Source organism: Equus caballus, chromosome 2, assembly GCF_041296265.1.
Source record: "Equus caballus isolate H_3958 breed thoroughbred chromosome 2, TB-T2T, whole genome shotgun sequence".
NCBI lineage: Eukaryota > Metazoa > Chordata > Mammalia > Perissodactyla > Equidae > Equus > Equus caballus.
This window is the reverse complement of record NC_091685.1, coordinates 44,061,506-44,085,968: the sequence shown is the minus strand read 5'-3', so window position 1 is coordinate 44,085,968 and position 24,463 is coordinate 44,061,506. Positions and strand designations below refer to the sequence as shown.

Genomic DNA, 24,463 nt, shown 5'->3' with positions numbered 1-24,463 from the left:
ACTAATTCGAGGTTCTCCTGGTGCTTTGCTGCTGCCAAGAAGACTGACTTCCTGTTTCCCATTGAAGAGCAGGCAGGGCATGACTACCTTTGACTACAAAAAAAAATGTGATTCTAGTTAAAGAAAGAGAAAACAGAAGTCTTAGCCTAAGTGATTTCCTAAGTCTGCCCTCTGTTCCTCAGGCAGATGTCTGATGTAGAAAAACCAAAGCCCAGCCTCAGGTGAAGCCTCATGGTTTAAAACATGGTTCCAGCGTGGAACAACAAAGGATGGAATGAGGCCTTTGAGGAGGGGGCGTGTCCCTTGTTTTGTTCACTCCTAAAATGAACAAACAGACTGGCCCCGTGGCCGAGTGGTTAAGTTTGCACACTCCGCTGTGGCGGCCCAGGGTTTCACTGGTTTGGATCCTGGGCGCGGACATGGCACCACTCATTAGGCCACGCTGAGGTGGCATCCCACATGCCACAGCTAGAAGGACCCACAACTAAAAATGCACAACTATGTACCGAGGGGATTTGGGGAGAAAAAGGAAAAATTAAAAAAATCTTAAAGAAAGCCAAACTTTAAAATGAACATACAGATGCAATAAAACACTATCCCCAGATTTCAGGAAAGGTTTATTGTGGTAAGAGAGTGCCTGCTGTACAGTCCGTTTCAGACAAAATGAAGAGAATCGGTGCCCACAAGACCCCCCTGCATGTAGGGAACCCAGGGCTGCATCCCAAGTTAGACTCACAACGCAACGCTATTGCAAGATTCACATTCAGAGCAGTAGCTCGGAGAAAAACTTTTTTAAATGCAGATAAATATTACAGAATTGGGCAACGTGACCTGTTTTTAAAAATTGGAGGGAGGGGGTCATTAGAGGTTACTCGGGTACCAATGCCAAGGAGTGAAGCCTCATTTAGCAATAGCTGCAGGGGGGCTGCCAGAACCACCACCATCCAGGGCCTGTGCTCACTGGGTAACTGTTTCCCAGTTAACAGATCAGGCTGTTCAGGAGTGTCCTGGCTCCTACAACAGTCTGCAGCCACAGAAGAGGCAAGTGAGAGAAGAGGGTCTTGGGAGCAGACGCCCAGAAAGGAGGCCCCTGTGAGGCGGGAGCTGGACCTGACAGGTGGGGAGCAGCAGCGACACCTGCTGGCCACAAGTGAGTGAGGCGCAGGCCAGCGCGGCTCTCCTGGGCTTGGGATTTGGCACCTGTCTGCGCCCTGGTCCTTTCACCCCAACTCAGCCTCCCTTCTTGCCCTGAACCTCTTCATTCCAACACTGCACTCTAGTGTGACCAGCACGGGCAGGTCAGGCTGAGCCGTGTGGAGCGGGCTGAGAAGGACATGGCTTGGTTCTCATCTGCTTTTTCCCACAAGGATACAGGTGGCTTCTGGAAGGGAGTGACCAGTGACAGGGATGGGCCCTGGACCCGGAGTTACACCACTCTGACCCAAACCAGGTGCTAGTGGAATGATTCAAGAAGTTCTGGAGTCGGGCGGGGGGGAGGACTAATTTCCAAAACCATTCGTTATCAGATAAAAAGCAAATTTATAAACCCACACAATCCTCTCCAGATTCACTTAGTAATATTTCAGCAGGAAAAGGTGGTTTTCAGAAGCTGATGGAACAGATGCTCACTCCTCTGGAGACCTCTGCTCGGGAGAGCTCCTTCCTTCCTCCCTTCCTTTTCCATGTTGTTTTCCACGTTCAGTGTGGATTTCAGGAAAAGCAGTTCACGGTCCTGTGTTTGAGGGCAAGATGTTCCACAAACGCCTCAAGACAGACCACGAACTACTGGGGGCTGCAGTCAGCACGTGCCCTGAACCTGGGGAGGGACCTGGAGGCGTCCGGGGCCCACGGCCCTTCCCTGCAGGGACATGATCCTTGGGAAAACAGACACAGGCTGAGCTGCGGTGCTGCACTTCTGGTCCAGGTGGGGCCGCCTCAGTCTTGACTACAGCACCCAGGAGAGCGGGGTGCCTGTGTGTCCCTTCACATAATTTATATGGTACCACCTTCTATAGGAATAATATAAAATAAACAGATCTGATGTCTGGGTTTTTTCCCTGCTTCCAAATTTGTAGACTCCCAGGAAAAGATTTTTTGTAGCCTCTTTTTAATCTGATTTCTCAAGTAGTTTATCCATCTGTATCAATCCTGTGGGCTGTAAAAGAAAAGACAAACTCAGTGTATCAAAAGGCAACTGTTTCTAGACTCTCTTTCCACGTAAGGGGTTCAGCCATCACCAGACCAGAGGCTGCCTGGCCTATGGCTGAGTAGCAGTATACAAGGTGCCGAGAATCAGCTGGTTCTAGAACATAAAGGAGCAGCTGGGTCTGCTTCATACCCAGCCACCCACGCTGTAGTTTCCAAGCAAAGAGCTCACTCTAACTCCACCCGGGAAAGGCCCGACACCCCCTCCTGTGGGCAACAAACTGTGGGCTCTGAGCAAGTCGTGACTCTCAAGCCTGCCTGCTCCCGGCTGGATACAGAGGGAAGACGGTTGTTGCCCGACACCCTGACGTCCCCGTCCCCATCAGTGGCCGCAGGCCTCTCCCTGTCCATGCACAGGGCATGTGACTGCAAAGGGACAGCTACTCACACTGCTTTGGTATCCTAAGCGCCTCACTGTCCAGCGCCATCACCTGGTGCAGGACCCCTCGGAACTGGTAAAGCACTTTCAGGTTCTTCTCTTCCCCCACACATGGGTCATAAAACCCAGGCAGCCCAGCCTGTAACACACAGATGCTTACTGGAAAGATGACTTGAGACAGCCCTGAAAAACCTGGCACCACTACTGTCTGCTGCCACCTGAAGGTGAAGTGTGGAAGAAGGGCCTTGACTTGCCCTTGGGAGCTGCCTGTGAAAGAGGCAAACTTTGGAGCTTGAGGAAAAAGAAATGAGAATTCCAAAAAGCTGCCTGTTTGGTTCTAGACTTCCCCCTCAATAGTGGCCCCATCCCCCACTCTAAATCCGCCTGTCTTCTGGAAGCCCCACCACGTGGACTTCCTCAGGGAACTCGGAGTGGAGTTCAGTGCCCGAACTAATCTGCATTTTAATTCGCCTTTATCATCCGTGCCCCAGGCTCCAGTGTGAGCCTCTAATGTGCTACAGGCGACTTCACACTCTTTCTGGAGCATGGTGAGGAATAAACAGCATGTAAGCTCCGTGAAGGCAGAGTATGCACTGCTGCTGTACCGGGCACACAGTAGGTGCTCAATAAATGCTTGTTGAGCACATGGATGGATGGATGAATGGATGAAGTAAATAGCTCCAATGTGGATATAACTTGGTACAGCAACTGTCAGCAACATGAAGGATTCCACTGCAACGAAGTGGCCATTCCAAGGGGCCAGGCACCCCTGTTCCCCAGGCGCCTCTTCTGTCTGAATCCTGTGGGCACACGTGCGCTGTACCTTAGAGGCCTCTGTGAGGATGAGCTTTGAGTCCTTCACCAGGCACTGCAGGGGCACAGTCACATCAATCACCTTCACCTTCTCGCTCTTCTTGCTCTTGTCGTTGACAAATTTCCCGTACCAGGCGTTGACGATGATGAGCCCTGAGGATAGGCTCAGTCAGAGCAGGGGCGGGCTGCGGCAGGCACCCCCGTGCAGCTGGACAGCAGGAGCGGTGTGCTCCTTTGAGAACCCCAGCGCCCACCCATCCCAAGAGAGACCATGCCTTCTCACCCATTCTGGACTCTTCTGCCTCGATTATTCTTCGGACAGATTCCTGCATCAACCGAACCTGCAAAGAACAAGGATGGCCGCCCTCAGGACCGCAGTGGGCTCCGCCCCTTTTGTTCAGAGCCACAGCCATGTGCCTGGGTGCATTTCAGCCCTTCCCCTGAAGGGACAGTCACTGACCCTGGATAGCTCTGTTATCCTATGTCACATGAAAACAATTCACTTAAAGGGAAGATAAACAGGAAAATACCGCCCCCCCCCTTTATCTTTTTGAGGAAGATTAGCCCTGAGCTAGCATCCGTGCCCATCTTCCTGTACTTTATATGTGGGATGCCTACCACAGCATGGCTTGCCAAGTGGTGCCATAACTGCACCCGGGATCCGAACTGGCAAACCCCGGGCCGCCGAAGCGGAACATGCGAACTTAACCGCTGCACCACGGGGCCAGCCCCACCCACCACTTTTTAATAAAGCTTGTTCTGCCTTTTGAGGGTAAGTGTATCTGATCTCTAGGACAGGGGCTGCAGTTCCCAGTACTGCATCCCATAAGCAATGTACAGACTAAAATGACCAATGAACTTGTTGGGGAAGAAAAGTCTGACACCTACAGCCCTTGAGACCAATGTGCAGAGTGTGAAGTATTTTCCCACAGCCCCAGTTTACGAAATGTGGACTAGGCAAGAGAGGAGCGGGCACTGCAGTGTGAGCTCTGCACGACAGTGCAGGAACGTTCTCAGCGATTCACACAGAGCACAAGGACTCTGTTCACGTCTGGTGGCAGCGACACGGCACTCACAGCGGCCTCTGCCTCTTGCTTCTTCTGCAGAATGTCGGTGGCCGTGCTTTCCCTTTGCTTCTCCAACTCCCTTATGTGAGAAAAACACAAGGCACACACAAGTGTGTTGTAACCCAGCAGTGAGGCAACAGAACCCCTCGCTGGACCTGCGCCCAGCACACAGTCTGTGATCCTCCTGCATTCCTAGTTCTAGAACTTCAACAAATATTTCCAAGACAATCTCAAGCAAATCTGCTAGTCACAGGCTTGTGCAGCTTTCCTTTGGTCCTAGATGGCTCTCCCTACCTCCTCACCAGAGGGGACAGGAAGCCCACTGCTGTGGGAAGAAGACTCCAGCTGACAGGCCTCTCAGGAGAGTGAGCGGTCAGAGAAGGCGAGAGGCAGAGGAGGGGCCGCCAACCTTCTGGGGCGATTCCTTAACATTCTTGGTAGGGATAATGCATACCACTTTAGATACGTAAATATACCTTCCTCTTAGCAAAGCACAGGGGCTCTGGGGCAGCATGTACCTGCTGTCAGAAAACTTGACCCAGCACATTCTTTGTGCCAAGCTTCAAGCCCCTGAGAAATTAGGACCCTGAATTCTAATGATTCAAAGTCTAGAGGGGCCCTAAAAAGGAGATTCATTCCTTTCTCCCAGATTTTCTAAGCTCAATGATTTATTCAATTAGATTATTATAAAGCAACGAATCTAAACCACCTCTCAGATTTAATGTCATGCCCTAATGGATTATCTATAAGAAACTGCAAAATAAATTATATTTCTATGACTTCTACGACTATATGATGCACGCCCTGTATGTAAGAACTCAGAACTCATTCCTCCTGAACTGAGTGCCAGGAAAGGAAATGGTCAGAGTGAGAAAAAGGAAAACTTCTTATTTCTTGTGGTCATGGTTACAGTCTTGACAATTTTGTGAACTCACTCTACTCCTTCTCGAAAGTAGGGATAACAGATGAAGGGAACAGTAGGACTACCACCAATGATAATAAATATTAACATTTACTGAGTACTTACTGGACCAGATGCTATGCTAAGCACTTTGCATGTATTAATTTAATTTTTCTATAACCCTATGGGGTAGCTTCTATTATTATCATCTCCATTTTAAAGATAAGGAAACTGAGGCACAGAGGTGTTTAGGGACATGCCCGTGACACGTTTTACACTCACTTCTCCTTTTGAGCCCTGAGGTATGGTTTGATGATCAGACGATGCATGGCAAAGTAGACCACGAGAGGCCCCACGGTGGCATAGAACACAGCGCTGGGAAGAAGCTGATCCGTCAGATGAATAGGGAAGAAGTAAGTCTGACTGGCCCTGTTTAACCTGAAAAGAAAAAAACCAAACAGCCAAGATGAGTTAGGTTTCCAGGGAAGGGTAATGTGGGTCTCAGCCACAGGAAGGGAACCTCGCAGAAGACAAAAGACCAGTGAGAAGGAACCCTGAAGTCTACTTCTTTCATAATCCATTCCTCTTTGCTGTTCCCTGTTCCACAGTTTAGCTGCTGGATTTGATGTACGTGACAGAAGAAAGGTCCCACCACCTGCTAACCTCAAGGGCAAAACAACAGACTAACGCTTGACCAGAGCAAATGTGGCCTTAGAAGACAGGAGCGGACACTCCTCCAGCTGTTGTCGAGACAGAGTCCTATCTCAGGCCTCAATTTATCTGTTTGAAAGAAGTGTGTGAAGATCTCCAAAGTTAGGCAATAAGGAGGTTCTGCTTCCAGTATGGCTGAGTAGCTCCCACTGGACCAATCACCCCACAGATAGCAGTGAAGTCTGCACCACATAGAACAAAGACCTTCAGGTCCTGGACAGCAACCAAAGGCAAGCGTACAAAAGGAGGGCTGAAATTCAGAAGACTGGAATGGCACTGGTGAGTTTCCTGTTGTTTTTCTGAGTTGCTGCCTCGACGTTTCACACTATCACAACTCTGCTCACACAGAGTCTGGACATTTAGATAAGAACCTGAGCTTAGGATTCTCACCATAAGTTCCTGCTTTGCTTTTCCTGGGGCCCCTTTTAAAATAACCACTTAAGAGTTGAGCCTGCAAACTGCTAGCGACCTCCGCCCCAACCACCTTACAAGCAACAGGTGCTTGCTACCCTGCTCTCTACCTCCTGCTCACTCGCTCCCGACTGCTCTTCCCCCGGCTCACTGCCCACCCCCGACGTCTGGGATCTGTAAGTAATACATCTTGTGACTCTACCTCCTTTGTGTGAGCGTATTCAAACTGCGCCCTCAATCAAGACAACCCCTGGGGGTCAGCCTGGTGGCAAAGCAGGTTAAGTTTGTGCGCTCGCTCCAGCAGCCTGGGGTTCACAGGTTCAGTTTCTGGTCACAGACCTAGCATCACTTGTCAAGCCACGCTGTGGCAGCATCCCACATAAAATAGAGGAAGACTGGCACAGACGTTAGCTCAGCAACAATCTTGCTCAAGCAAAAAGAAGACTGGCAACAGATGTTAGCTCAGGGCCAATCTTCCTCACACACACACAAAATCAAAACGACTCCATGGGTTTCACTTCCCCAAAGAGGGAGCTACCTGCTGACCCCATGTGGATGGCTTGTGTCTCCTCATTTGGCAGGTCATAATCTATACAGCATTAATTTAGTACACCAGCTATGGTCCCCCCAGCACACTTGTTTTTGTTTTTTAACAGCTTTTAGCCTGGGGGCAAGTTTCAGTCTGTACCACATGGATGACTAAAACTGCAAAGAAATCTGCAGCCCTACTAGATCAAAGAGCCCGAGCTTAGAGTTTGGGGCAATCACAGCAGCTGGGAAACAGGGGGTCGCCAAAAATGAAAGTCAGAGATGGAGAGCTCCAAGTTCTGTGTATAAATGTGGCACAGACCTCCAGTAGATCCCTCATCTGTCAATGGCCTAGCGAAGGGGAAAATAATTGTGCTGTGTTTAGGCTGCTGCCACACAGATGAGTCTGTTTAACCTCTAAATTACCTTCTAAAAGGGAAAGTCAACACTTCTGTGAGAAACATAACAGAAGATAGAGTCTCTACAATGTATTATTTACAATACCCAGGATCCAATACAAACTACTCTACATATCTAGATACAACAAGAGAGGAGGAAGGAACAGAGACCCACGCCAGTGACTCAGATGTGGGAACGAGCAGGTAAGGATTTTAAAGCAGCTATTTCAACTACGCTCAAAGACACAATATTCATTGGATGGGCTTAAGAGCAGATTGGAGATGGGAGAAGGGTTCGAACTTGTAGACAGATCAACAGAAATTATCCAATATGAAGAAAAAAGAGAAAAAGAACCAAAGACAAATGGGCAGAGCCTCAAAAGCCTGTGGGACAACATCGAGAGGTTTCGCATATGAGTAATTAGAGCCCCAGAGAGGAGAGAATGGGGCAGTAACAAATATTTACTTGAAGAATTAATGCCCCAAAAGTCCCAAATTTGATGTAGAATAAAAATATACACATGCAAGTTTAGCAAACCCCAAGCAGCACAAATACAACAAAAACCAAATGTAGGTACACTGCAGTTAAACCACTGAAAAAAAAAGGGCCAGCCCTGGTGGCCTAGTGGTTAAGTTGAGCGTGCTCCACTTTGGTGGCCCGGGTTTGGATCCGTGGCACGGACCTACACCACTTGTCTGTTAGCAGGCATGCTGTGGTGGTGGCTCATATAAAAAATAAAAAAAGATTGGCAATGGATCTTAGCTCAGGGCAAATCTTCCTCAGCAAAAAAAAAAAAAAAAAAAAAAGAAGAAGAAGACGACGACGACGATGACACATTACATTACATGCAGGGGGATAATGATTCCAATGACCACTGACTTGTCATCAGAAACAATGGAGGCCGGAAGACAGAAGATGATCATCATTAGAGTGCTGAAACAAAAATCCGGTGAACCTTGAATTCTACATCCAGGGGCAATATCCTTCAGTAATAAAAACAACTCCAGAATTGATCAAGAACACTCAAAACTCAAAAGAAATCAAACAACCCAATAACAAAGCAGACAAAAGATTTGAATAAAGACTTCACTAAAAAAAGGATATGGATGGCAAATAAGCACATGAAAAGCTGCAACATCTTAGACATTTAGGGAAATACGAATCACGCTAATCTTCCTCAAAAAAACAAAAACAAAAACAAAGAAAAAACCCCAAAAAAACCAATAAATTTTACTTTAATAGACCTGAATTTAAAAATTACAGCAATGACAGCAGCTTAGTTCTGGAGCAGGAAGGCCCATAACTGAAATACTTTTGGTTAATATAAAATAGAAATAAAATAACGCATATAGATAAAATAAACTAATACAATATAAGAGCAGAATAAAGGAAAAATAAAGACATTTTCTTGATAAAGAATACTAAGAGGTCTTCACTAGCAGACCTACACCATATGAAAGTTTTTAGGCCAAAGAAACCAATACCAGAAAGGAATTCAGGATTTTTAGGAATAAGGAACCTTGGAAAAGGTTTAAAAAAAAAAAAGTGAGTAACTACAGACTTTTCTCTCCTTAAGTTCTTTAACATGACAATTTAAAGCTGAAATTATAACACTTGTGGGGATTATAACATATGCAGATGTAATAAATCATGACAACTACAGCATAAAGGACACGGTGAGGGGAAACTGGGTCTAGATATTCCTGAGGTTCTTTCATTTTACATGAAGTGGTACAATATTAAGCCTAAATAGATGATGAAAGGTTAAGAATGTGTGTTGTAATCTCTAGAGCAACCACTGAAAAAAAATGCAAAGAAGTATAGCGAAAAAGTCAACAGACAAATTAAAATGGAATGCTAAAAAGAATTAATATAAGAGAAGGCAGAAGAGGATGGGTAGATGACCAAAAAATCAGAAGAATAGAAAACCAATAATAAAACAGCAGGCCTAAATGCAACCATACCAATAAATACTTTAAATGTGAATGGACTAAACACTCCAAGTAAAAAGCAAGAAACTGTATGCATGCATCATAAGAATGGAAAAGCAAGATCCAACTGTATGTTGTCTATGAGAGACAGTTTAAATAGAAACACAGAGATAGGTTACATATAAATGGACAGAAAAAGATAAACTACATAAACATAAGAAGGCTAGAGTAGCTATATTAATAACAGACAGACTTCAAGACAAAGAGTATTGCTATCAATAAAAAGAAAAAAACGGGAGCCAGCCTGGTGGCATAGTGGTTAAGGTCACACACTCTGCTTCGGCAGCCTGGGATTCATGGGTTCAGATCCCAGGTGGGACCTACACACTGGTCATCAAACCATGCTTTGGCAGCGTCCCACATACAAGATGGGGGAAGACTGGCATAGATGTTAGCTCAGGGACAATCTTCCTCATCAAAAAATATAAATAAATAAAATACAAATTTTTTAAAAAATGAAGCAAAAATTGACAAAGGAAGAAATAGAGAATTGCACAGCCATAGCTGGAGATTTTTTTTGTTTCTTTGAGGAAGATTAGCCCTGAGCTAACATCTGCTGCCAATCCTCCTCTTTTTGCTGAGGAAGACTGGCCCTGAGCTCACATCTGTGCCCATCTTCCTCCACTTTATATGTGGAAAGCCTGCCACAGCACGGCTTGACAAATGGTGTGCAGGTCCGCACCTGGGATCTGAACTGGTGAACCCTGGGCCGCTGAAGCGAAACGTGCGAACTTAACCACTGTGCGATCAGGCCAGCTGGAGATTTTTAATCCTCATTTCTCAACTGTGGAATACACATTCTTTTTTTTTTTTTTCTCCCCAAAGCCCCCCGGTACATAGTTGTGTCTTCTTCGTTGTGGGTTCTTCTAGTTGTGGCATGTGGGACACTGCCTCAGCGTGGTCTGATGAGGAGTGCCATGTCCGCGCCCAGGATTCGAACTAACGAAACACTGGGCCGCCTGCAGCGGAGCGCGCGAACTTAACCACTCGGCCACGGGGCCAGCCCCCGGAATACACATTCTTTTCAAGTGCACATGATACATTCACCAAGATCGATGTGGGGCCACAAAAGACGGCTCAATATATTTAAAACGACTGGAATCATACAGAATATGTTCTTTGACCAAAATGAAATTAAATTAGAAAACAATAAACAGACATTTAGAAAAACCCAAATATTTGGAAATTAAGCAATACATTTCTAAAAGTGAAATGAGAAAATAGTTTGAACTGAATGATAATGATAATACAACATATCAAAATTTGTGGGATGAAGTAAAGCAGTGTTTAAAGGGAGATCTACAGCCTTACATGTTTACATTAGAAAAGAAAAAGGGTCTCAAATTAATAAACTAAAGTCTGAACTTAAAAAGCTAGAAAGAGAAGCAAAGTAAAACCAAAATAAGTAGAAAGAAGGAAATATTAAAGATCAGAAATCAATGAACTAGAAAACAGAAAAACAATAGAGAAAGTTAACAAAGCCAAAAGCGGCTTCTTCGAAATGTTAAGTACCCTAGCCAGACTAATTAAGAAAAAGGTAGCAAGAACACAAATTGCCAACATTAGGAACGAAGGCAGAGAGCATCGACAGAGACTATAGATGTTAAAAGGATAACAGGATACGGTAAATAAGTTTATGCTAAAAAATCCAATACTTAGATGAAATGGACAACTTCCTTGAAAAAAACAAATTAACAAAGTTGACATAAGATGAAACAAAAAAATGGAAAAGAATTTACAAAAGAAATTGAATTCATTATCAAAAACCTTCCTACAAAGAAAATTCAGGCTCAGCTGATTTCACTGGTGAATTCTATAAAACAAGGATGAAATAATACTAATCTTACACAAATTTTTTCCAAAAAGAGAGGAGGAAGGAACATTTCCTAACTTATTTTATCATTCCAAAGCCTGAAAAATACATAGTAAAAAAGGAAATTATAGACCAGCATCCCTTATAAGCATAGATGCAGAAATCCTTAATAAGTTATTAGCAAATCAAATCAAGCAATATATAAAAAAGTATTAAATGTATATAAATGAAAAGTAAAAAAGTATAAAATACAAAAAAATATTTTAAAAAGTATACAAATTTTAAAAAATATATAAAAAGTATTACATGTCATGATCAAGTGGAATTTTCCTCGGGAATGAAAGGTTGGTTTAACATTCAAAAATTGCTGTGACTATGGGCCGGCCTGGCGGCGCAGTGGTTAAGTGCGCACGTTCCGCTTCAGCGGCCCAGGGTTCACCAGTTCAGATCCCGGGTGGGGACATGGCACCGCTTGGCAAGCCATGCTGTGGTAGGCGTCCCACATACAGAGGAAGATGGGCACAGATGTTAGCTCAGGGCCAGGCTTCTTCAGCAAAAAGAGGAGGATTGGCAGCAGTTAGCTCAGGGCTAATCTTCCAAAAAAAGGAAAAAAAAATTGCTGTGACTCATCAAATAAACAGAATATAAGAGAAAGGCTAGCAAAGTAAGATCATTTACTATCGCTGAACTCTGGTGCCTTCTGGCAAAAGTTTGCTTTATATACCAATACAATTTGGACAATTCAGCCTATTACACAGGAAACTCAGCTGAAATGAGTGTCTCTCTTTCCAAGGAGGCAGAGTGGCATTCTTTGGATTAGAATTCAATTCAGATTATATCATGCAACATCTGCATAGGAGAAGTGTTTAAAAATAAAGGCTGAATCACAGAGAACGGTGCCTCATTAGTGGTCCCAATTTGGGTGGAAAAAAAAGGGATTAGAATGCAGAAAATCTGATAGCTCTCTGTATGCTCTTTATTAAATCTCAAGTATTCTCAAATGTTATCTGACAGGAGAGATGCCTGATGCCAGCTCTGATCTTGATAACCTAGTTCGGTTCTCATCTCCAACACTGAGATGGCATCTGCTTCCTCTTTCTCTCTCTCGCTCACTCACTGAGTTCTTAAGCGCCAGGCTGTGTTCCAGGTTCTAGTAGTATAGAAAGAATAAAATGTTAAGTTAAAGAGCTTCTGATGAAGAGCAGACGGAGATGGGTGCAAAGCAGAATAATAAACAGAGTAAAGGAGAAAGGGAAGGCCTGGGGCAAGGTGAGGGGTTGCTGTTTTACGCAGGGGGAGGAGGGATGGTTTCGGCAACTGGCTGACATTTGAACAGACCTGAGGGAAACGAAGGAACCAGCCCCGTAGTTACCTGGGGACTGAGAACAGCAAATGCTGAGTCTGGAAGCAGAAGTGGGCTTGGTGTGTTCGAGGAGCAGCTCGGAGGCCAGTGTGGCCAGAGTGGAGGGAGCACAGGGCGGAGCGGGGAAGAGGGGGTGAGAAGGCTAGATCGTGGAGGGCACTGAGGGAGTCTGGCTTTTGCCCTGAATTGAGGGAGTCACTGAGGGTTTTCAGAAGGGTGAGAGACGCTGACTTACACTGTCAGAAGACTGCCTGTTTGGAGAGCAGTGTTACAGGGGCTGCAGGATCAGTCAGGATCCTGCAGCAATTCAGAGCAGATGCGCTGATGATGACACTGTGTGTGTGCAAACTGCCGGAGCACTGTCGGTGAGCGGGCATGCGGGGCCATCAGGGAAGGCAGAGGGTAGTTAAGGGACGCAGGCAGGGTGGAAGACGGGCTGGTAGAGCAGATGGAAGTTCTCTAAACGCAGAGACTCAGACCTCACTACCTGAATGTTGGGCTAATGAACTCCTTGACATTTGCTTACAGATGAAAGACAGAAGCAACTGCATCTTTAAGAACAAAATTTCAGAGCGAAGTCTATTCATCTTTAACTTAGGCGATGCCCCGCTGAGTTACAAGTTGCCAGATAATCCTTGGCCAGAAATATCCAGTTCAACTTACTTGACTTTGAGAGAAACGCCCTGTGGGACTCCAATGCTGACGGCTGCGCCTAGAACGCTGTGCCTGGAGATTTTCCTCTCTGCCCCGTACTCCACCACCGTCCCGAAGAAGCCTGCCCTGCAGGAGCAGATGGCGGTGAGCAAGCAAGGGCCCCTTAGCTCCCGACTCCTCCCGTTCACCACAGGCTACTGTCACTCAGAACAAAGGCTAGGTCCCCCATCCCATCCTTCCCTTGCCCTCCCCACCCCCCCAGGGGCTGACTGGCAACCTCAGTCCAGCTCTTCCATTAGACTCCGAGTCCCTCAAGGACGGGGAATGCATAGTGGTAGGTCCCATTGCCTCGCAATAGGGGGCGCTCAAGTGATCTCACGAGAGATCAACACGAGCAGGCATCTTACACCCATGGGCTCCACCATCAGAAACCCCCACACAGACCAGGCATGCTTTCGGGTCAGCCAGGCCAGAACTTACTTAAGGGATCCTTTCACGCGAGTCTGATCATCATCCTGGAATTTGTGCTGATAGCTGATCAGTGCAAAGGAGTGAGGGATTCCAAGCTGAGAAGACAGAGGGGAAAAAGAAGGCATGGCTGCTGGCCAAGACTTTGTGGTAAGGTGAGTATGCCCTTGCACTGAGCACCTACCCCGGGCAGGCCTCTCAGGCAGGGGCCACCATATGGCAGCTGCACAAATTGTGTGAGAATTTACCAGTAGCCAAGATTTTAAAACTGGGAGGTTTCACATAAAAACCCAGTTTTCTGACTTCTCATGAAAAATAAAAGACACTGCAACACCGAGCCTGCATTCTCACATGGCAGCAGCTGGCGAGAGCTACAGAGCAGCTGCCGTTTGAGCGATGGCCCCTCCCCGTGTCCCTGCCCGGCCACAGTGGCATTTGAGTGCATGAGCATGCTTCGGGGTCGCTTATCAACAAGGGCTCTCTCCCACCCTGATTTGTTGGGCTTCTCTCACCAGAAGATGTGAAAAAAGGGCACATTTTTACAGATAAGTGGAACACAGCTATTCTGGGAGCCTGAGAACAACAGTATTTCAACACTCTGAGCGTGAGTGAGTGAACTCTGCCCCTCAGGACCCCCACAGGTGCTCAGATTCGGGCAAGGGGAACAGGGTGAAGGCCACAGGGGACACATAGAGACGGCAGCAGGAGTGGGTCCTGTGCGAGCTCTGCCCTCACCTGAAGGGCCACAGTGAAGTGGCTGGTTTTGGTGTCCCGGACAATGCTAGTGTTCATGGCCGACTGGATACCCCACCGCCACTGCAGGTAGCCCACGGTGTTCTTGTCCAGGTTCCGGGCCAGGACAGTGGTAAGGCCGGGCCGGATTCCACGGGACGAAAACTGCAGGGCACAGTTTGTCGTCACAAAGCTGAGGGGACGCACAGACAGAAAGAGTCCTGGGTGACACGTGGCTCTCAGCTGTTCTTGGCCCCTTCCTCTCCGCCAGGCTAAGACCCTGCTCACTATCACTTCCATTAACCCCTGGGCCAGCTCCCGGCAAGGAAAGCAGGTGACCAAGCCTCCATCATGAGAGACAGAGGGAGGGTGACAGGGTGCAATCTCTCCAGCAATCCTCCCTGCTCATCTGCACTGCCCACGCCAGCTCATTCTAACTTCAGCTACAACCAAAGAGGCACCTCAGTGTCTGCGTTCCTAAGCCGACAGATCCAATCCCGCTGCAGTTTAGAATCACATGGGGAGGTCCCCAAACTTGGCTGCACGCTGGAATCCCCTGGCTCATCTGAAAATGCCGTTAGTTGGCTCCTGGCCCCAGGCGTTCTGATGTAGAGGCCGGGAAGGTTAAAGCTCGCCAGGTGATTCTAACTGTGCAGCAAAGCTTGGGAACCACTCACCCAGAGCGTGCCTCAGAGCAACTAAGTCAGAACTTCTGGGGGGGGGCCCAGGCAGCAGTGTACGTTTAAGACGGCCCATGTGATCCTGATGTCTCTCCAGGGTCCTGTGCTACTGACTGAAGCTACTTGCAAAACTAGTACAGTAAACTATTTCCCCTGAAAGGCCTCTGAAGGTTGTTTCCAGGGGAGCCAGCCCCATCTTCTGGTTAAAAAGGGGTATTTCATTTCAATAACAAAGAATTCACACCATTTCACTCAAAGTGTTAAAGGTGAGCAAACAGCTGGCCTTCTTTAGTAAACAGCCCAACATTCAGTAGATTGCTTAAGTTTAGTTTCTTTCTCTCCTTCTTAAGCTCTGGAGGTGTCACTTTTGCCATTAAAATAATAATAACAAATATAACTGATCATTTTCGCTCCTGTTCTCACAAACTTCCAATAGGTTCCCATGGCCAAATGAACTAAGAATTAACTCCTTACTCCCGACAGGTCCCACCTAATGTTTTCTCTCATTTAGCTCACACTGGAGTCAGAGAGGACAACAGCTACATTTTTCTGCTTTAGCCACACTGGGCTGAGGGGAGGCAAGCAGGAAGAAGAGAAAGATAAAAGTCACCTCTAGAACTTCAAGACAAGAGTTACAGAGTGACATTTAAAAGAATCAAAATATAAAGAGTGAGATGCCTGTTTAATCAAAGTAATAAGAGCTAGTATTTTTATCTAGCGTGTTCTAGAGAGAGAGAGAGAGAGACAGTCTCTCGGGAGATGAGAAAGGCAGGCACTGCCCTGGGAGACCGAGAACACTCCACAGGCTGCCTGCCTTTCTTGGGGCTGATTCCACACTCACCGACTACCCTCTGATTTGGACTCATAAATAACTGGACCCTAGGATCAGGGTTCCCTGAAGAGCAGACACTCACTGAACATTAACAAAGTGGCATCCTTGCTTATAAATCTGTTCTCAAGTCTGATACTCTGGGTACTATGACAAAATTCAAATTCCAAACCTGCAAAAGCTGAAAACCAGCCAGCCCTAGACTCAGGTGGCCTCCAATGGCCGGGCGCCTTGAGGCTCAACCAGAACAAAATGGCCGACAGAGTCTCCTCAATGAAGTGTCTCCTAAACTTGCCCAATCTTAAGAGTGACCCAGAATGCTTGATAAAACCACGGATTCCCAGTCCTCTCCCTCAGAGGACCCGATTCAGTCAGTCTGGGGCGGGGGCAGGAATCTGCTTTTAGTCGGTCCCAGAGGTGACAACCCTAAGCAGACAGGGTTAGAACAATGCTGACATGTATGTATACTGTTCACCTGCAGTTCTGGTTAAAAAGATAAATCCTTGTCCCCTCCCAGATGCAGTGAATCCAAAGCCCAGGGCAGAGGCCTGGGAAGGCGCGTTCTAACCAACACCAGGGAGTCTCGAGTACCTCTCTACGCCGTGTTCCCTGCCTGGAAACACTGCTTCTGGGCCTCTACTCAGGCTGGCTCAACTTCACAAGCTCCATCTTCACCCGTCCCAGATGCCACGCCCCCTCTCAAAACACTTCGCTACTCTCCGCATGTCAACCAACCTATGAACTTGCCTTCACTGTCAGACCAGAGGGCGGGAGTGGTCTGACTCCACAGAACCTGGCAAGCTGGCAGACACACATCCAAGTGGAAGGGCAGCACCTTTATTTTCACACATATACTCCATTTCAGATCTCCCTTGGCTATATGTCATCCCCCAGAGGAAAGAGGTTTTATTTTACCTTCCACCTAATTCTTTTACCTGAGCTCACACAGATACCCCTCAAATGGGAAGGAAGGACACCACTGTTGTTCTAGAAGGGACAGCGAGGTGCAGTTCCAGGAGTGTGACATCACTGACACAGCAAAGATGAAGGAGAGCAGAGGCTGGTGGGAATTTAAAGCTCTGGCATCTATAAATCTGTCTGATAACTAGGTGGTCTCACAAGCTGCCTCACTGCTTAATAACGCACCTTTTCAGAACTTAACACACATTCTCTGGGACAAAGAAATGACCCACAAGTTCATGAATATTTCAGACTGCTGACCAACTTCCCTAAAGGTGCTTTCCTTCCAGTCTCTAGGGGTCCTCACAGCCCACGGTGACCAGGCAGATAAAGAGCCTCATCCCCACAAAGGAGGAAACTGCGTGCCACAGGGCGGAAGCCTGGCGCAGGGCTGGGACAAGCAGAACCCCCAAGCCAGTGCTATGGGCAACAGGCACGCTGCCCAGGCTCCACGCCAGCGGTGCAGGGTCTGCCCCCAGTGACCCTGGAGGACAGACAAGGTAACTCCAGATAACCTTGACAAAAAGAATACACAGGTTCTGGTCTCCTAAATCCACAAAGACCATCAAAGAAGGTTTCTCTCTTTATATTTACCATCTTGGTGTGAGATTACGGAACAGCTTTAGACCAAATAAAGGCCCCTGCAGATCCCCAGCTCCAAATTCTAACTGTTCAAAAAAGAAAAAGAAAAAGGATTAATGGCGTTTTATCTCACAGCAGCAACCCAGCCTCAGGTAAGGACCTCTGGTTATAATCCCTTCATTTAACTCAGTGCCATGAGTCCTGGCCAGGGCTCTAAAAGTAGAGGCTGGAAGATTCTTAATGTCTCATCTTAACCTTTGCCCAATGGAGATGACTGTCTCCACGGATGCAAAGGGAGATTTCAATGAGGCATGTTTCAAAAAGGACCCCTTCAAATAAAACATCGCTCGCATCTGACCCTCATCTCCCTAGCTCAAGTCCGAAGAGGAGACTGGCGCTCCGTGCTCCTCCCTGTGGCAGAGCAGCCGTGCCCATCGACAGAGCGCCTGCTGCAGGCAGGCGTGAGCCCTCCCCTCCCCCGCAGTGCCCACTTGGCATTTTCATTCTGCTCTGCTTCACTGTCCGCAGGTCTCACAGGCGCCTGGAGATGGTTCTCAGGGGTCTGATATTAAGCCCGTCAGCAGTTCCGCACTCATGGCCTTGGAAGTCCTGCCGGTTCTGGCTGCCTCATTTACTAGTCTGGGTGACTTTCAAGGCAACGCTTCAAAGTTAATTTGGTGCAGCCCAATTTGCTCGCAGAACTGGCTGTTAAATGACTACCAATCAGTGGACCAGAGCACTGAGACAGAGGCACCTGCCTTCCCAATTGTGTAGGAAAAGAAAGTAAGAGCCCACAGATTTTTGCTTAAAGGGAAGAAAGAGTCTCTACAGGTTGGATTTCTGGACCTTGGAATTTCAAGCAAAATCTGGTTGTTCTGTCCTAAACTTTGACCTGTTAAGCAGACTGGGAGAATTCCTTCTCAGCTATGAAACATATTTTCCTCCTGGGGACAGTCAACCTATGGAATTTTGACATCTGGTTCCCTGTTACACAAGGATGTGACCAACCCAGGTCATTTTGATGGTTAGCTTTTAGAGCGTAAATGTTCGAAATAAGGCTTTGCAATGGACAACACGATCCACCCAGTCGACATTCTTACCTCTCCCCACCCCTTTGCAGAAGTGACTCGTCTGAGTGCAAAGTTAATGGAACCCCCTCCATTCCCATTCTGCGTTGAGAGGCTTCCAGAGAGGATGGCTGTGTCTGTAGCTGTCAAGGGTGCCTAGGAAGTGATATTTGCTGATTATAAATCAATCAAAGCAATAGGAAGTGCCAGAGATAGCAGCCTGATGAATACATTATAAGTGCAAGGCCAAAAGCGCAGGTGACTCCACAGTTCAAGTGTGTAGGGACACAGAATTACCGCAACAGCTTCACTTCTCTCTCACTTTGCCATGTGAACTGCATGTGGCCACTAAGGTAATCTTTTGCAAAAGCTTTAATGGGCAAATTTAAAAAAAAACAGGGGAAACACAGGGCCACCCTCTAGTTCTTAGTGTACCAAGGGCATCAGATTGCAATGACTTCACTATGTGCCTTCCCACTTCTGGACACCTGGGCTCTGCAATCCTTGCGCGCCACCACCAGCATTAGGGACTGAAGAACCCTCCCATGGCCATACTGACTGACTCTGGTAGCTCCAAGAGGGGGCAATTTCCTGAGTTAGGACTTCATGTTCTAGGTTGATACACTTGAGAATAAATAAATGAGTTGAGGAGGTAGAGACCTCTGTACCCCTCAGGAGAGTGGCCTGACACCACATCCAAATAGTGGGCAGAAAGATGACATTTAAGTGACCCCAGGGCTCAGGTAAACCTTGTGTTTTCAGCACACAAGAGAATGTGCCTTAAAACTAAGACTGGTTCTTAGAATTACTCACAGAGGTCTGCTGTCTCTGCTAAAATCACCATAACCTTGGGCTTTCACTTCTCTGAGCCCATTAACACTTTCTGACTGGAGAGCCCTGAGACCTTGGTAGCTAAGCCCCCTTGGCCCCCAGCACTCATGCTGCTAACATGTTGGCAAAGCAGTAAAAAACAAGGTTGGGATCAGAGCTTTTATTTTTAAGTGCCTATTTGCATCTTTTCATAAATAAAGATGAAGACAACCCTTAGCAGATTCCCTCATTCCAGCTGCTTGGTGTGCTGCGCCTCGTTAACCCGAACCCCTCCACAACTGGGGAGGCGTCTGTGCACTTTACCTCAATGGACTGGGATATGTGCATCTTGTTAATTTCAATCTGTGGAAAGCCACTTCCGGACACATCTTCATACTCCTCCTCATAGCGATCAAAAAGGTCAGTGGCATCAATGCCAACGCTGATGGTCCCCTGGGGCAGAAAAGCAAGCAGTCAGCACCAGGGGTAGTATTTGTGGAATAAGACAAACTACACTTTGGCAGCTGGTGTAGTTCACTGGGTGCAGGCAAGACTCCACAACGAAGCCCACAGAATATGAACGTCCCAGTTCAAACCAAAACATGGCAGAGCACCATCGATTCCAGAGTCAGAAACCAGTCATGTCTGTGGATGAACGACATGCCTAAGACAAGTTAGGAGGAGAAATAAGATCTACGCAATTTGATTTTGAGAGACCAAACAGGACCTATTTCATGGCTCTAAACAGGTCATCTCCATATTTAACCCATGAATGTACAAAACCACCTAGAAATTAGCTACATGGATTAAACATTTTTCTCTAAATACTTACATCACAAAACTGCCTTAAAACTCTTTAAAACATAAAAATATCTTCAAAGATAAAGACGTGCAAACAAAACAAATTATGAACAAATGGAAATTTATAAATTGTTCCTCCTTCTAAAATTAATTTGACAATTAAGTTATGAGAAACAGAACACCATATTCTCTCAAGAACTACTAAGCTAAAATTTTGCTGACTGATAAAAATGCTCCATACTCAGAAGATCGATGTTCATTTTCTTTTATTGTCATAAGACTTTTCAAATGGGCATATATTTTAATCTGACATATAAAATCATAACCAGACACACATTTTTATTAGATCATCTGCAGTCCATTTATTTATTTATTTATTTTTTTTTTAAAGATTTTTTTTATTATTTTTTTATTTTTTCCTTTTACTCCCCAAAGCCCCCCGGTACATAGTTGTGTATTCTTCGTTGTGGGTTCCTCTAGTTGTGGCATGTGGGACGCTGCCTCAGCGTGGTCTGACGAGCAGTGCCATGTCCGCGCCCAGGATTCGAACCGACGAAACACTGGGCCGCCTGCAGCGGAGCGCGCGAACTTAACCACTCGGCCACGGGGCCAGCCCCCATCTGCAGTCCATTTAAAAAAAAACTTTATTGAAGTTTAAATATAATAATACAAACTGCACCCATTTGAAGTGTACAATTCAATCAGTTTTGTGAGATGTATACACTTGTGAAACCACCTCCAAAATCAGGGCACAAACGTTTCTATCACCCAAAAAGTAGCTTGGGAGGGTGTGTTTTTCTCTGAGAAGGGGGACATGTGAACAAAGACATGTGAGGGAAATGAGGGGTGTCTAAACTGTGGGTGTCTAATGGAGGAATGAGGAGGCCACTGGGCTGGAGCAGAAGCAGAGAAAGGCAGATGAGGAGCTGGGAGGGAGTGTCTTGCATGGGTGATCACGTACAACGTTAGAGGTGGGTTTATCCGGGATAATACCAGTTTAACCTGTTTTTTTTTTTTTTTTAATTTTTTTTGAGGAAGATTAGCCCTGAGTTAACATCTGCTGCCAATCCTACTCTTTTTGCCGAGAAGACTGGCCCTGAGCTAACATCCATGCCCATCTTCCTCTGCTCTATATGTGGCATGCCTGCCACAGCATGGCTTGATGAGCAGTGCGTGGGTCCGCACCCAGGATCCAAACTGGCAAACCCCAGGCTGCCAAAGCAGAGCATGCGAACTCAACTGCTGTGCCACCAGGCTGGCCTCTAACCTGCTCTTTTAATTAGTTTAGTAATTATCCTGGATTTTCATTTTTAAACAAAGTATTATCATCACCAATAGAATTATCATCAACGGTAGTCATGCTCTGCATAACGAAGCTGTGGTCAACGGTGGACTGCATATAAGACGGTGGTCCCATAAAATTAGCACCATATAGCCTAGGTGTGTAATAGGCCACACCATGTAGATTTGTGTAAGTACACTCTGTGATGTTCGCACAATGATGAAATCCTCTAACGACGTGTTTCTCAGAACATATCCCCATCATTAAGTGACGCATGACTATATCATCACCACTAATAGTATTATCATCATCAATAGTGTTATTATCATCATTAGTACTATTATTGTCAATAGCTGCCTTAAACTAAGACGCCAGAGTGGGTTTGGTGGCTAGGACTTCACTTTGCATTTGTAGCATCTACTACCATCTCATCTAATGGTGTGTGGGCTACACAGTGACTTTAGGAGATGACAAAGATAACCCATCACTCTTCTCCCATCTTTTCCAGGTGAAATGTGAGCAGCGCCTCCCATTCTAGTACTCGCACGCAAGCGCTTGCTGATACAGTAGCTAGGCACAGCTAACTCCTTCCAGTCTCGGTGGCGGGAGAGGTATGAGATGCTCAGCAAGCATCAAGCAGGTGGCTGGTGCCTTGGCCTGTGACATGTATGAGCCTGTCAAGAAACTGGTCAGCCATGTCCATGGGAAACTCCAGGTGCGTGAACACGTGCGGGAAAGCAGAGATGAGCCAGTCCCGTAGGAGAAAGAATGAGAGAGCAGTCCCAACACTCTTGGCGGTGTTTTTTCTCATCTACTGAATGGTCTAAATCAGGAGTTGCATGTGTTTTCCGTGAAGGGCTATAGTAAATGTTTTAGGAGTTGTGGGCCGTACAGTCTCTGTTGCAATTTGACTCTGCTTTTACTGGGGAAAGCAGCCAGAGTAGCCAGTAAATGACTGGGCCTGACCGTGTTCCAAGGCAACTTTGTTCATTGACCCCGAAATCTAAATTTCATATAATTTTCATGTCTCAAAATATTGTTCCCAACCCTTTAAAAATGTAAAACAATTTTAGCTTACAGGTCTAACAAAAACAGGCAGTGGGCTGAATTTGGCAACTTTTGATATAAATTTACAGGGTTTTTTTTGGAGGGGGAGTAATGCTTACTTTTTTTTTTTTAAAGATTTTATTTTTTTCCTTTCTCTCCCCAAAGCTCCCCAGTACATAGTTGTATATTCTTCGTTGTGCGTCCTTCTAGTTGTGGCATGTGGGACGCTGCCTCAGCGTGGTTTGATGAGCAGTGCCATGTCCACGCCCAGGATTCGAACCAACGAAACACTGGGCCGCCTGCAGTGGAGCGCGCGAACTTAACTACTTGGCCACGGGGCCAGCCCCAGCAATGCTTACTTTTTTGAGAAACTCTCCAGGCAGCAATGAGATTAAATACAGTGTGTGTTTAATGAAAAACAAATTAAGTAATACATCTCCATTTTCTCAGAAAGCTGATGAATTTGTAACTTGTACAAAATGTTTTTCAACATCAACCATCCATAGTGCCAACTCAGAGCATATGAAAATTATAACTCTCAGATCTGCCAATGAAGTACCAGCATATTCTTCAACAGTGAGTCATTCTTTTAAGAAGACCATGTCCAAAAGCAAGGCTGCAGCGGCAGGCGGAGCTACATATAACCGTGGAAAAGGACTTTTCTCTTACAGCAACTGGTAGTCCCTCTACTATGTTAATTTCTCTCATTTTTCCATTTTAAGGTTTGTAATGCACAAATGAAAGACAAAGCAATAGCTGTTTACATGTTGGTTCTATTAATAGAAGAACCTTACAACTGCTAACGATGCCAGTTTTATATCAATGTCAACCACATGCTTCAAACAGAATATCAGGTAACCTTAATAATCATTTGATTTTTGAAGGTGAAACACCTGACATTATTATTAATGCTACTGTAAACTCAGTGAAAAAGTTCCACACTGAATGTAAAGTGGTCTTATTAAATCAAGAACCTGTGGGGCAGAAGTAGTCAGAATTAGTTATAGTATACACACAATGCATGATTGCATCAAAACAAGCTGCGATATTCTACCTATGGAAAACAAAGTTATCGTTGTCAAATTGTACAAATATGTCTGTATATTCACAGAGTAACAGAATAATTTTTTGTGAAGTTGATTCTGAATACAAAAAAACCTAAAGCATGGCAGTGCATTAAAAATTGTGTACTAGGGGACCGGCCCGGTGGTGCAGCCGTTAAGTTAACACGTTCCGCTTTGGCAGCCCAAGGTTTGCCGGCACAGATCCCGGGTGCGGACATGCCACCACTTGGCAAACCATGCTGTGGCAGGTGTCCCACATATAAAAAAAAAAGCAGAGGAAGATGGGCACAGATGTTAGCTCAGGGCCAGTCTTCCTCACCAAAAAGAGGAGGACTGGCAGCAGATGTTAGCTCAGGGCTAATCTTCTTCTTCAAAAAAAAAATAAATTGTGTATTAGGAATGTGTGAGCCTTTGTAGAACTCCTTTTTAAAATGGAGCATAATAAACCCTGCAGCTTTTAAAATATTTAAGAAATTGCAATCACTGAAAACAAAGCATGTAACCAAGAATACCCTGAAATTGATCTCTTGAGGAGGGAAAAACTGAACAAATAAAAGGGTAAGAGCTCAAACAGTTTATTTCATTTTGAAATACTATAACGGCATTTTGGATATCTCAATTTTCGGTGAAGCTGTTTTTAATTAATTAGTTATTTAAATTTATACTCTGCCCTAGAATGGAATAAAATTGAAAGGCCCGCCTATAGTTTTGAGGCATCTAAATTTGATGAAGCATTCAAAAGATCATAAATAAAGGCAGTTTATTAAAAATTTGTCAAATAAAAATACTCTGAATGGAGGCAAAAAGACAATACTTGGGAAAATACTTAGGCGAAAATATTTGTATGTTCCAAAACGAAGAAATTCAGAATTGAGAGATTTTATCAATTAAGAATACTATGATAGC

At 45.8% G+C, this 24,463-nt stretch overlaps 1 protein-coding gene across 2 annotated transcripts in view; it reads right to left on the bottom strand.

The window, feature by feature from the left end:
- Positions 1-598: 598 nt before the first annotated feature.
- The window catches only part of DNAJC11 (DnaJ heat shock protein family (Hsp40) member C11), a 66,049-nt gene continuing 42,184 nt past the window's right edge, over positions 599-24,463 (bottom strand). For both annotated transcript variants that reach the window (XM_023635866.2, XM_023635868.2), the window contains exons 5-16: positions 19,688-19,816; positions 18,587-18,709; positions 17,499-17,572; positions 14,439-14,628; positions 13,716-13,801; positions 13,245-13,361; positions 5,648-5,803; positions 4,474-4,543; positions 3,681-3,738; positions 3,408-3,550; positions 2,594-2,723; positions 599-2,155 (exon numbers count right to left, since the gene is read on the bottom strand). In XM_023635866.2, coding sequence (XP_023491634.1) covers positions 2,130-2,155; positions 2,594-2,723; positions 3,408-3,550; positions 3,681-3,738; positions 4,474-4,543; positions 5,648-5,803; positions 13,245-13,361; positions 13,716-13,801; positions 14,439-14,628; positions 17,499-17,572; positions 18,587-18,709; positions 19,688-19,816 — 1,302 coding nt within the window. In that variant the 3' untranslated portion in view covers positions 599-2,129. The remainder of the gene's footprint in view (positions 2,156-2,593; positions 2,724-3,407; positions 3,551-3,680; positions 3,739-4,473; positions 4,544-5,647; positions 5,804-13,244; positions 13,362-13,715; positions 13,802-14,438; positions 14,629-17,498; positions 17,573-18,586; positions 18,710-19,687; positions 19,817-24,463) is intronic.